The 12,347-nt window shown below is 42.9% G+C and overlaps 1 protein-coding gene across 1 annotated transcript in view; it reads left to right on the plus strand.

The window, feature by feature from the left end:
• Nucleotides 1-12,347, plus strand: part of spag9b (sperm associated antigen 9b) — a 146,665-nt gene that overhangs the window by 96,608 nt on the left and 37,710 nt on the right. The window contains exon 5 of the mRNA XM_060939628.1: nucleotides 1,621-1,771. Coding sequence (XP_060795611.1) covers nucleotides 1,621-1,771 — 151 coding nt within the window. The remainder of the gene's footprint in view (nucleotides 1-1,620; nucleotides 1,772-12,347) is intronic.

Here is a 12,347-nt window from a genome sequence, read left to right on the forward strand (position 1 = left end):
AACGCACCATTATTGTCATTCAAGCCGTGTGACATGATAAGAACGAAACGCAGTTACCCAGGTCTCGGTGTGTGCAGCTTAAATAAGTATATATTAAAAAAAAAAAGGAACTAAATCAGTAAAAATAGTTAAATAACAAATAGAATAAACTAAGGTTGGGTTTAAAAATAGAATCAACTAAAATAAAAGCCATCTAAGATAACATTAAAATTCAAAGGACAGTAAAGTATTGCACAGTGTACTGCAGTGGCAACAGCTTAAATGTGTTCAGTGCGAAAGTACAGCAGCAAAAGCATGAGCAGCAACAGTTCACAGTATTAAGGCACGTTGGTAAGGTGCGTAGTGTTCAGTATATGAGGGGTGGAGCAGTTCAGCAGTCTGACTGCATCCTGGTCAAAGCTGTTTTTCAGTCTAGATGTTTTTGCAGCGTAGCCTTCTTCCAGAGAGCAGGGGAGTGAAAAGTCCATGTGCAGGGTGGGTGGGGTCACGGAGGATACAGGTGGCTCTTTCTCTACATCCGGTGGTGTAGAGGTCACTGATGGGTGGTAAGCTGCACCCGATGGTCCTCTGTGCAGACTTGACCACCCTCTGCAGCGCCTCCTTTTCAGCCACAGTGCAGCCAGCATACCACACCGTGAGGCAGGTCGTCAGGATGCTCTCCACCACACAGCTGTAAAAGGACCTGAGGACGTCAGTCCCCAGTCCTGCACTCTTCAGTTTGCTCAGGAAGTAGAGGCACTGGTGGGCTTACTTTATGACGGCCGTGGTGTTGGTGCGCGTGTTGGTCAGGTGTACTCCGAGGTACCCGACGGAGGGAACCATCTCCACAGCTACTCCATTGATGTTGGGGGGCGGGGCCAGTTCTGCGGAAATCCACAACCATCTCCTTTTCTGTGTTTAACCCCTAAATTTGGCACAGTAATGACATTTAAAGGGGAACAGAGGGCAATATATAGAATAAATATAACAATAAAACACACATTAACGAACCTTATTCAAGACTTACAAAAGTTTTTTGTTCTAAGGTTGGAAAGTTAGTGTTTGGAAAGTAGCTCGAGCAAACTATTTCCGCAGTTTGAACAGCCCGCCATGATATTAATTTTATCCAATCAGAATGCACGTTCATTTTCTCTGCGTAACACTCATGACGTATGTCTGTGCCCAGTTGTGTTGGCTCATTGAGGTTGGGAATAGCACGTGTGAATCGGAAAGTAGGATGAATTGTAAGTGATCGGCTACACAGTGCCACAGTGTGTTGCTTTCGGGTGTAATAACAGGACCGATGGAAAGCATAACGATCCTCCAGACGTGTCTTTTGCGGGATCTCTTCGTATGATTCGACAGAGCTGTCGCTTTCACTTGATGCGCCCGACGCCATGATTACATGCTTCTCTCCTAGTGCAGTGGGTAGGGCTGACGTCACGGTCTTTTAAAAACGGCGGCTCTTGTGCCGTTGAGCGTACCGACTATTATATTTACAATTACCAAGATATTTCGTTGTTTTCTAGTATATAAATTTGATAGAATACTTAAGAATACGTTACTTTGTCACATCAGCAACTGTATATATTATATTTGGTACCCCTTTAACGTGTCCTTCGGTTCTCTGTGTGGTAACAGAAAGGAGCGGCCTGTGTCTCTGGGGATCTTCCAGCTGCAAGGCGGTGATGTGAGGACCCCCGACCTCCAGAGAGAGCAAGTAGAGACTCCAGGGACGGACACATGGAGGTTCAACGACTTGAGTCATCCTCGCTCCAATACCAGCCTCAAGGTGGGCAAAACACACTATGGTATTCCTTACTGTTATAGTTGATCTTCATTGCTTATTCATTGACTTGACTCACCAGCCACCTTTTCTGTAATTAACAAATGCAGATGGTACATCATGAATACGCAGTCTTTCTTCTTTGGTAAATCAGAAAGGCTCCCAGGCTCAAACTCGCTGACGACATCGAGTACTATTTGTGTTAAACGCTTGTCTTTTTGAAAGGATCCGGACACAATGTGTATTAAAATAGCGGGAGCAGCAGTGTGCCAGCAGAAAGGAAGCCTTTTCTGAGTTGGAGGCTCTGCTTGCTATGTCCTGCATTCATAAATAGAGAGTGAATGAGGGTGAGAGTAGCGGTTACAGAATATCCGTTTTTCACCCCTCCTTCTCTCGAAGCTTCTGGTGGACACAAAGACTGTACAAAAGCGTTCTTAATTGCGGTCATGCTTTTCATCTTGGTGCACAAATTTAAAAAAAAAAAATGAAGAGTAAAAATCAGTCACATAACTTTTTGTTTCTTATAGGCCAACTTATTGATTTTCGAACAGAATTCGCAGTCTTGTAGCCTCTCACTAACTGCATAGTTACGTTATGGTGTTGGCTCAAGTCCAGCAGATGTTACAGTACCGTTCAAAAGTTTGGGGTCACCCAGACAATTTTGTGTTTTCCATGAAAAGTCACACTTTTATTTCCCACCATAAGTTGTAAAATGAATAGAAAATATGGTCAAGACATTTTTCTGGCCATTTTGAGCATTTAATCGACCCCACAAATGTGATGCTCCAGAAACTCAGGCCAAGTTTACATTAGACTGTATCTGTCTCGTTTTCTTCGCGGATGCACTGTCCGTTTACATTAAACCGCCTGGAAACGCCGGGAAACGGGAATCCGCCAGGGTCCACGTATTCAATCTAGATCGTGTCTGATCCGGTGCTGTGTAAACATTGAGAATACACAGATACGCTGTGCTGAGCTCTAGCTGGCGTCGTCATTGGACAACGTCACTGTGACATCCACCTTCCTGATTCGCTGGCGTTGGTCATGTGACGCGACTGCTGAAAAACGGCGCGGACTTCCGCCTTGTATCACCTTTCATTAAAGAGTATAAAAGTATGAAAATACTGCAAATACTGATGCAAATACTGCCCATTGTGTAGTTATGATTGTCTTTAGGCTTGCCATCCTTCCACTTGCAAGTGGTAAGTGATATGCGCTGGGATCACACACACAGCGGCTCAGTCCCGAATCACAGCTTGTGCACTTCACTCGCGCGCTCTGTGAGCTGCGCAAGGCCGGAGTGCGCACCCTCCAGAGGGCACTCGCTGTTCAGGGCGGAGTGATTTGGAGCGCAGGATGCCTGCGGAGCCGAGCGTATCCGTGTATTGGTGTTGCTGTGTGCACGCAAATCGTGTATTGGTGTTGCTGTGTGCACACTAATCGTTTTAAAAACGTTAATCTGATGATCCGCTGATACGGTCTAATGTAAACATGGGCTCAATCTGCTCAAAGGAAGGTCAGTTTTATAGCTTCTCTAAAGAGCTCAACTGTTTTCAGCTGTGCTAACATGATTGTACAAGGGTTTTCTAATCATCCATTAGCCTTCTGAGGCAATGAGCAAACACACTGTACCATTAGAACACTGGAGTGAGAGTTGCTGGAAATGGGCCTCTATACACCTATGGAGATATTGCACCAAAAACCAGACATTTGCAGCTAGAATAGTCATTTACCACATTAGCAATGTATAGAGTGGATTTCTGATTAGTTTAAAGTGATCTTCATTGAAAAGAACAGTGCTTTTCTTTCAAAAATAAGGACATTTCAAAGTGACCCCAAACTTTTGAAAGGTAGTGTATGTCATATACAGGGTCAATCAATTAGCGATAGTGAATAATTGTGTTTGGATTACAGTCTTATTGCTGTAGTTTGGATTATTTTGATTTGTACATTGCATGTAGCGTTTTGTCACAAAATGCTATTTTGAGAAGGGCGGGATCCTCTGAATGTGTACTCACCTTCCACTTTAATAGGAGCACCTGCACCACTTCCTCTATGAATTTATCCAATCAGGCAGTCACGTGGCAGTAGCACAATGCATAAACTCATGCAGATACAGGTCAGGAGCTTCAGTTAATGTTCAGTCCATACATCAGAATGGAGAAAAATCTCTTTTGTGCCAGATTTTGTGAAGATTCAACAAGGTTTGTGGCCACTTTTTTTTTTTTTTTTTAAAGCAGATACGCAGAACCTTTTATTTTTAAATAAATTTGAGTGGATAGTGTCTCCATCCTTGACTCTTGTATGCTGCATAAATAGGAATTTTAAAAAAATATATTTTTGAGAGTTAAAATCGACCGCAAAGTTGGGATTCGAGCCGCCCCGCTGAGCCAGCCAGCCCTGAGTGCGTGACGTCACAGTGGGAACCGGTTTTAAGGCCGAGGCCTTTTACAGCTATAGACCAAAGTCCTATAAAGAAACATTTATGGTGAAAGTAAGAAATACCGTTACCAACTTGCTCAACTAAGACCCCGTCCACACGTAGCCGGGTATCTGCTAAATCGAAGATATTTTTCTACGTTTTGGCCTGTCATCCACATGAAAACACATCAAAAACGAATATTTAAAAAAACTCCGGGCAAAGTGAAGATTTTTGAAAACTCCGTGTATGCCTTTTCGTGTAGACAGAGATAACCGGAGTTTTGCGTTTTAGAACGTCACAATCTGCGCCAAAAAAATGACAACAAATCTGCCCTGACGTCAAACGTCCGACCTTTGTTTACTGCAGAAGCCAGATTAAGTTTATACTCCAAAATTGTGTTTAGAAGCAATTCTGTCTCCGAGTCTGTCCAGACAAACGAGCTTGGCACCATGTTTTATGTTTAGGCGGAAGTGACACCAACAGAGGGCTATTCTGATGTGATTGGGGGTAAGGCTTTGACCTTGGCCCAAAAATCATATTCGAAGTTCGTTTGGAAATTAATCTAGACATTCGAATAGTATTCGAACTTTTATTAATTATATTATTCTTAAATGCCTCACTAACACCTCGGCATCAAAATTAAATATGATATTCAGTCCACCAGGGGGCAGTGTTCAGTCAATGTCAATAAGATTACGTGCAGGAAATACGAAATATTCAGGCGTGTTTTTACAACCACTACTAATGAAACGTGCAGTGTCGTAGTAATTGGCATTATACCGGCTGACACTTTTAACGTTACATAATCCACAAACTTCGTCGTTTGTCCGTTGCCTTTTTTGTGTGAAACGCTGTTCCTTCGGTTTCCTGGTTGCTTGTACTGATGAAAGCCTCTAAACTGTAGCCTCACTGACAATCAAAGGGGAACGTTTACAAAATGAGCAGGTACTGCTAGGCCTACACCTAATCTGTGAGTTTATAACACTGCCGTTCCGAGCCCATTCGTGTTGGCTTTTGAGAATGTTTGTTTTGAATGAGACCGGTGTCAGCTGTCATGTCACTGCTTCCTGCTCGCGTCTCTGATTCACAATTCAAACAAACACGGACACGATGTTATAAGATCACAGATTAGTTTTACGTGCTCACTTCGTTAACTTATGAACTTCATGGTATGTAAATTCCACCATGTGTAGGCTAAATTAATTTAGGCCTATAGGCTACTTGCGCAAGTAAGCTAATATATATATTTTTTTTAGCAACTATCCCAAGTTGACAAAAATAACAGCGCATGAAAGCATTACTGCGCAGTGTCGCATAGTCAGCTTGACGCTAACGTCTACAGGTGCCCAGATAAGACAAAAGACAATGACCTTCGCGATTCACATAAATTCCACAGACGTTAAAAAAAAAAAAAAAAACCTGCGACCTGAACTGAAAACGTTTACAACCACATTCACAAAAATAAAAGAATTATGCCTAATGATACCATATACAGGTTCGAATATTTAGAGCTGCCTAATATTCGTTCGAACATCTCTTTTTTTCACAACATTCGAATTGTATTCGAATATCGAAGTTCGAAGTCAAAGCCCTAATTGGGGGTAGGATTTGGGGAAATAATGCCATCTACAGGTTTGGGATGCTTATGAATGTGATTGAAAACGCAGATGTTCGGTTATGTGTGGAAGGGATTTTTTTTCGAAGACGAGGTGGTGTGGATAAAACATTTTTATAAACGGAGGGGGGGAAATGTTCTGTTTTAAAAATACCCGGCTACGTGTGTACATGGCCTTAGACTGATTTGACTTCATTGATTGTGGGCTGACTCTCATTAAAACAGGATAGGTGTTATAACTTATGCAACATACATGTACATGCATGCATTTTCACTGATAAAACGTAAAAGGCTAATTAAATAATCAGATGAACTGCGACAATCACATTCTGAAGCAAATTAAATAATCTTATACCGGTAACTTAAACACACAATACAAGTTACGTGTATTACTCTAAATGCAGGTAAACAATGTGGTGTGGGCTTTTTTTTTTTTAAATCCAAATGAGAGTCGGAGCTTACCCGTCTGCGTTCTCGCTTCTTGAAGGCCGATTGTTTTTGAAACAGTCTGACTTTCAGTTCTCCGTTCATTCACTTCTTCCACATAAGAGAGAGATGGCAGCGATATCCTTTTTAGAAATAAGACGGCTGCTCCACTCATTCACTTTTCTTCAAACGGTGTACTCCGCCAATACTCCTGGGCTCAGGCGATTACTAAAACCCGGGATGGAACGGGACGTCACCGGTTTTAGCAACAACTGCAGGGAGGTCAATGCCCGAGCGATATGTCCCGTCCCGGGTTTTAACAACAACCCTCGGCTCACTCCGGGAGAACTGGTGCAACTGAACTCCCTTTCCTTTTAAAAAAATTAAATAAAATAAATACTTTTTTCGTGTAGTTTTCTTTAATTGTTGGTACTGCACCCTCTTTCAATACGGGCTTATAGCCAACACTCCTCAACAGATCAGAGGTCTCGTACAAGTCCTCAGTAAAATGTGCAGAGTAGAGGAGAGACCACTTCATAGGCGCCCAATATGCCCGTGAACTTCTCGCAAAACACGTCCAAATCTTTGCAGTGCGATCATTCTTGGGCCATGAATGCAACGTAAATCCACCTTCTGTTGTGTTGCTGCACCCGCCAGCAACACATCTACGTGGCACGGTGATAAATTAGCTCAAAATGGAGGATCGGAGTTGCAGTCAGCTCTGTGTTTTAGTATAGCGATAATGGCGATGAGACCGATAGACTTCCTGTTGTGGCGTTACAGACGTCAAGGTCATTCACTCAGACCGCTACCTATATAAATCACTTTAATCATAAAAATTACTATATTAGATTTATTGTTAACGCTTAAAACTATTCCTGTGCCATTCTTGAGGTCTCAAGGCATTTATAAACGAAAGTGAGGCCATGGCTCTATGCTTTTGATCAAATCCAATATAGCGGCCCCATAAATCTGGTCAACATAATAGGTTGTCGCATCCTGTCACTGGAATCTCTAAGGGTGTATTCAGACCAGGATAGTTCGATAGTTCACTCGCTTTGGTCCGAACCAAATGTTTTTTTTATTTTTTCATTTTGGTGCGGTTCGCTTTCACACTGTACATTTTAGTAAGCGGACCAAAATCTGTCAACAAAGACACGCGCCCTGAGGTCGTTCAGCTATTGGTCAGAGACGACACGCGCACAAAGCGTTAAGTTCAAAAGTAGTCATGGAGGCTTTCCGTGCTGTTATTATTTTTAATGTCATCAAAGCTATATGTTTTTTTCCAGGTTTTACTGTTTTCACAACTGTGCGATTACTATGCTGTTGTACAAGTAATTTATCAACAACGACGACAAAGGGCAAGGCGGCTACGGAGGATAGCGCTGATGAGCGCACATCATGTTGTGACAGTTCTGGCTCTTCACGCAATAGATGAATTTCTTTTTTGCATCGCTAGTACCGCCACTTTTTGAGAGAATGTCCCTGATTTTAATGTAGGTCTGATGGAGTTTCTTCACTTTTAGCCGACATTGTTCTGGGGAGCGCGTGAACCCCTTCTCCTTCATTTTCTCACTGAATACAGCAAACACGTCGGCATTTTTGTGTGTTCTCTCCAAAAGCTCAGATATGTGGACATCTGCCCATATATCCACAAGGGTACGCGTTTCTTCCTCGGCCCATGTTTGCCCCCTACTCATTTTTTGTACTCTGTAGTCTAGCCTACCACTGGTCTGAATGACTGAACGACTGTTGTAAGGTTCCCTTGACAACCGAAACAGTGTTTGCACTTTGCGGTGGAGTGTCAAGACTCTGTTTCCCATAATGCTCGACAAACGACGGAAGCTCCCGAGGTACAAAAAAGCAAAACTGTCGCATTAGGTCCGGTCTGCTTTCACACCTCCAAAAGATCCGCACCAGGGTTCCTTTGGTCCGGACCGAGTCCGACCTTGCAGCTCGGTCTCGGTCCGCTTATTTGGTCCGGACCAGAGTTCGGTGGTTTGTATTCAGACCAACCCAAAAGGTCCGGACCAAGGGAAATTTGGTTCGTTTGGTCCGGACCAAACAACGTAGGTGTGAATACGCCATAAGATATCGCCAGACATGACAATCATAAGGCCAACACATTAAAAAAGGCATCAGGGGAAAAATACATTTTTGCTTATTACAGCACCCGTCAGAGCTCAAAGACCACAAAATCATTTGCATATCCAAAGGAACTTGTCTCGAATCTATATATGAAGTTTGGTGTTAACACACGGAAGCATTGCTGAGCTATTACCTCACTTCCTGTTTGGTGGCTTCACTGCCGATTTCTCTTGGCAGTGACGGGCGAATGATTTATTTTGAAAATCAGAAATCCATCTGATAACTTTGAGGCTTGGTCTGAAGATCATCTGTGCTAACTTCAAAAATTTGTGGCGGAATATGGTAGAAAATCCAATATGGTGGAATCCCGGAGTGTGTTGAATTCTGATTGATCCAAGGAATCTGATGGTACCTCATTTTTGAAAATTGGGGCATATCGTTCAAAGGTTATGCGCATAATGTACCTCTAAATTTAACTCGATGGTGGCACTAGAGCGTTCGAGGTGCTGACATCAAACTTTGGTGAAAAGGATCATGGGACCATTCCCAATCAGTGTACCCAATTTCAAAACTTTTTACTATATAGTTCTAGACTCTGCCATATACAGCCTAACCTGAAGATGATGATGAATAAGAAAAGGTAGAGAAACAGTGGATGTGTGTGTGGCTTCACTGCTTGCCCCCAATAAGTGTCCCCTAACTGCACACACCAGTTAAAAACCCCTATGGGGAATTTTAAAGGCGTTTACTAAATGGATGCCAGTTAAGAACAACAACAACAACAACTTTATTCATCACACACTTGTGAAATTCCTCTCTGCATTTAACTCATCTGAAGCAGTGAACACACACATGAGCAATGAGCACACACACGTACCCAGAGCAGTGGGCAGCCATGCTAACAGTGTCCGGGGAGCAGTTGGTGGTTAGGTGCCTCGCTCAAGGGCACCTCAGCCCAAGGCCGTCCCATATTAACCTAACTGCGGGGGAAACCGGAGCACCCGGAGGAAACCCACGCAGACACGGGGAGAACATGCAAACTCCACACAGAAAGGCCCCTGCCAACCGCTGAGCTCGAACCCAGAACCTTCTTGCTGTGAGACGACCGTGCTAACCACTTACACCAGGGGTTTTCAAAGTGTGGGAGAGTCAGCCCCCCCTCGGAGAGCAAATAAACAACAGCGCCCCCCCTTACAATTTTTGTTGTTGCTATACTTAATGTTCCATTCGTATTTAAAAAAAAAAAATGGTTGTTGTACACATTATTTTTTTCTTTTTCACATTTTAAACATCTCATAGCATCGTTAGCTAGCATCTCTTGGCAGACAACACACTGTGGCAGTGGAGCATCTTCAGATCCAGTCCATGAAAATCCAAACTTTAAATAATCGTGGTCATACTTCCTTCTTTTTCCAGTCCCCCCAGGATTCCACGGGCCTTTTTTGTGATTGTTGCGGGCTAAAATGTCTGATGTTGCGGGGGGTTTCCAAAAAAAATTGCGATGAAAGTTGCGGTGTTTAGGTTTTTGTTGCGATTACATTGCGGGAGGAAGTGAAAGTTGCGAGAAATTGTTGCGATTTTCTCTTTTTGTGATTTAAAATTGAGTGATATGTTAAATATTAAGTTATTACTGAAAAACTATTGATTAAAAAAACAAAGACACTGAGAAATGGTCCTATAAACAACTTTACCAATATAAAAGATTACCAGGACTACAAAAATGCAGAAAAATAGGCTTTACTTATCCAAATGCACCTGTTGGTTCAAAAGTTAAAGTGCAGAGAACCTCACAGCACAACATGAAGTTACCTTAAAATATAATATAAATGCCTCAGCTTTCATGTAAGAAAAAAAAACTATTAATACTAGTACTGTGTGCAGGCAGTCTCTCCTGAAGACTAAATTAAACAATAATTATAAACTAATAAAATAAATGGCTCAGGCTTCATAGAAGAAAAAAAAAAACAATTTGAACAGAATCTCACAGTATGATGCTGAAGCTGCCTAAACAATGGAAAATAAAATACCATTTTGGCAAAAATGTTGGCATCCATTAATTTCTTGTATTAAGTAAAAAAAAAAAAGTGCACACAGTCCTTCACTGTAAACATAACACACTTTCAGTAACAGAATTTAAGCCTACATAAACACTGACTCGCACATCATGCAATGTTGCCAGATACTGCTGACGTTTTCCAGTCCAAAATATATTCAAAACCCGCCAAAATGCACTTGAAACCGCCAATCTGGCAACACTGCGCGCATGCTGCTTCTCTTGAACATAGACATCCGGAAGTAAGGCGGAAGGTAGTTTGTCGATGTCACCTCAAGACGACGCCAATGATTGGTCAAATTTGCGGGAAAGTTGCGGTGATTGGATATAATTTCAACACCGCCCTGAATTCACGGGGATTGGTTAAATTTGCGCTGAAGTAGCAAATTGCAACATCCTGGAGGCTCTGTTTTTTTGCTTGGCCGTCTCCTCACTCCCTGTAGCTTTAGGTACTAAAAATCGATCCATTTTGTCTCTCACGTTGCGCCCCCCCTGAAGAACTCTGGCGCCCCCCGGGGGGGCGCCCCCCACACTTTGAAAAGCCCTGACTTGCACCACCACATCGTATGCATCCATACAGTTTTCACTGAAGAAAATGAAAACTGACCTCGAGCGTGATATTCCGATTAAATTGGATATTATAGTCATACGCTACGTTCACACTGCAAGGCTTAATGCTCAATTCCGATTTTTTTGTGAAATCCGATTTTTTTGTGAGGTCGTTCACATTAACAAATATATGCGACTTGTATGTGATCCTCAGTATGAACGAAAAGCGACCTAAAAGTGTTCCGCATGCGCATTGCAGGATACGACGACGTCACACGCAGTGAGCATGGCCAGTGTTTACGGAAGTAAAACCGCCCGGTTGCGGTATGACTCATCCAATCTAGCTTGAATAGCTGCATCCCCCCAAATGGAAATCAGCTCCCTAACCTCTGCGTCCTTCCATTGAGAAGATTCAGAACCTTCACAGCCCGAAGCGTCCCTCGCATTGATGTCATGCGCAGGGGCGCAGATACGTTTTTTGAACTGGGGGGGACAAAAAACTGGGGGGGGGGGACAAAGCTGCCAGCAAACCAACCCCAACCTCGATATGCCTGTCAAACTTGTTGTTAGTAACCATAGCAACCAAGCTCGAGCTCGCAACCTGTGCAGTCTGCGCAGCTCAACCAACCGAATATCAGTCTTTGTTTTGTTTTATGTGAGTTGTTGCAACTATGTATACACTACTGTGCACCTCAATAAACCGAATGGTAATTAGTCTTTTGATTTTTCCGTGAGGTTTGCCTTATGCAAAGAAAGACAGCATAGACGTTTTTTCCTCCCTATAAGTGGGGGGGACCGAACGAGGTGAATTTAAATATGACTCGTCCCACCCTCTATCTGCGCCCGTGATTATGCGCCATGCTGTTGTAACTTTTTTGAGAGACCCGCCGCCTACTTCAGCGCAGAATAGTGACGTTTGTGGCTTGTTGATGACGTGTAAGTCGGATGAATGCGACCTGGCGGTTCAGACTGAAGTCGCATATGAAAAGAGCGGATAGGAATCGGAATTAGCACCACATATCCAAACGGCCTGGGTCGGATTTGAAAAAATCGGATCTGTGTCGTTCATATTGTCAATAAAAGATCGGATACAGGTCACATATGGGCGAAAAGATCGGATTTGAGTCACTTCAGCCTGCAGTGTGAACGTAGCCATAGTTACAGGGATGAAGTCTCACTTTATGTTCATATAGGACACAATGTCTTAAATGCAATGCAGCAATGTGATCCTATAACTGTGTGTGTGCGAGACAAACATCCTGGACACTCGCCCATTCCGTGTACATCCAGAAGCGTTCAGGTGAGACATGCAAAGATCAGAAGACTTTTCTACAATGCCTCCATTGTTTATTATTGAGAACGGAATCGGGCGTTTTAAAACACGGTGGGAACATGTCTTCAGGCGAACTAATATGAGTTGATGTGTCGC

This window comes from Neoarius graeffei, chromosome 14 (genome assembly GCF_027579695.1).
Source record: "Neoarius graeffei isolate fNeoGra1 chromosome 14, fNeoGra1.pri, whole genome shotgun sequence".
NCBI lineage: Eukaryota > Metazoa > Chordata > Actinopteri > Siluriformes > Ariidae > Neoarius > Neoarius graeffei.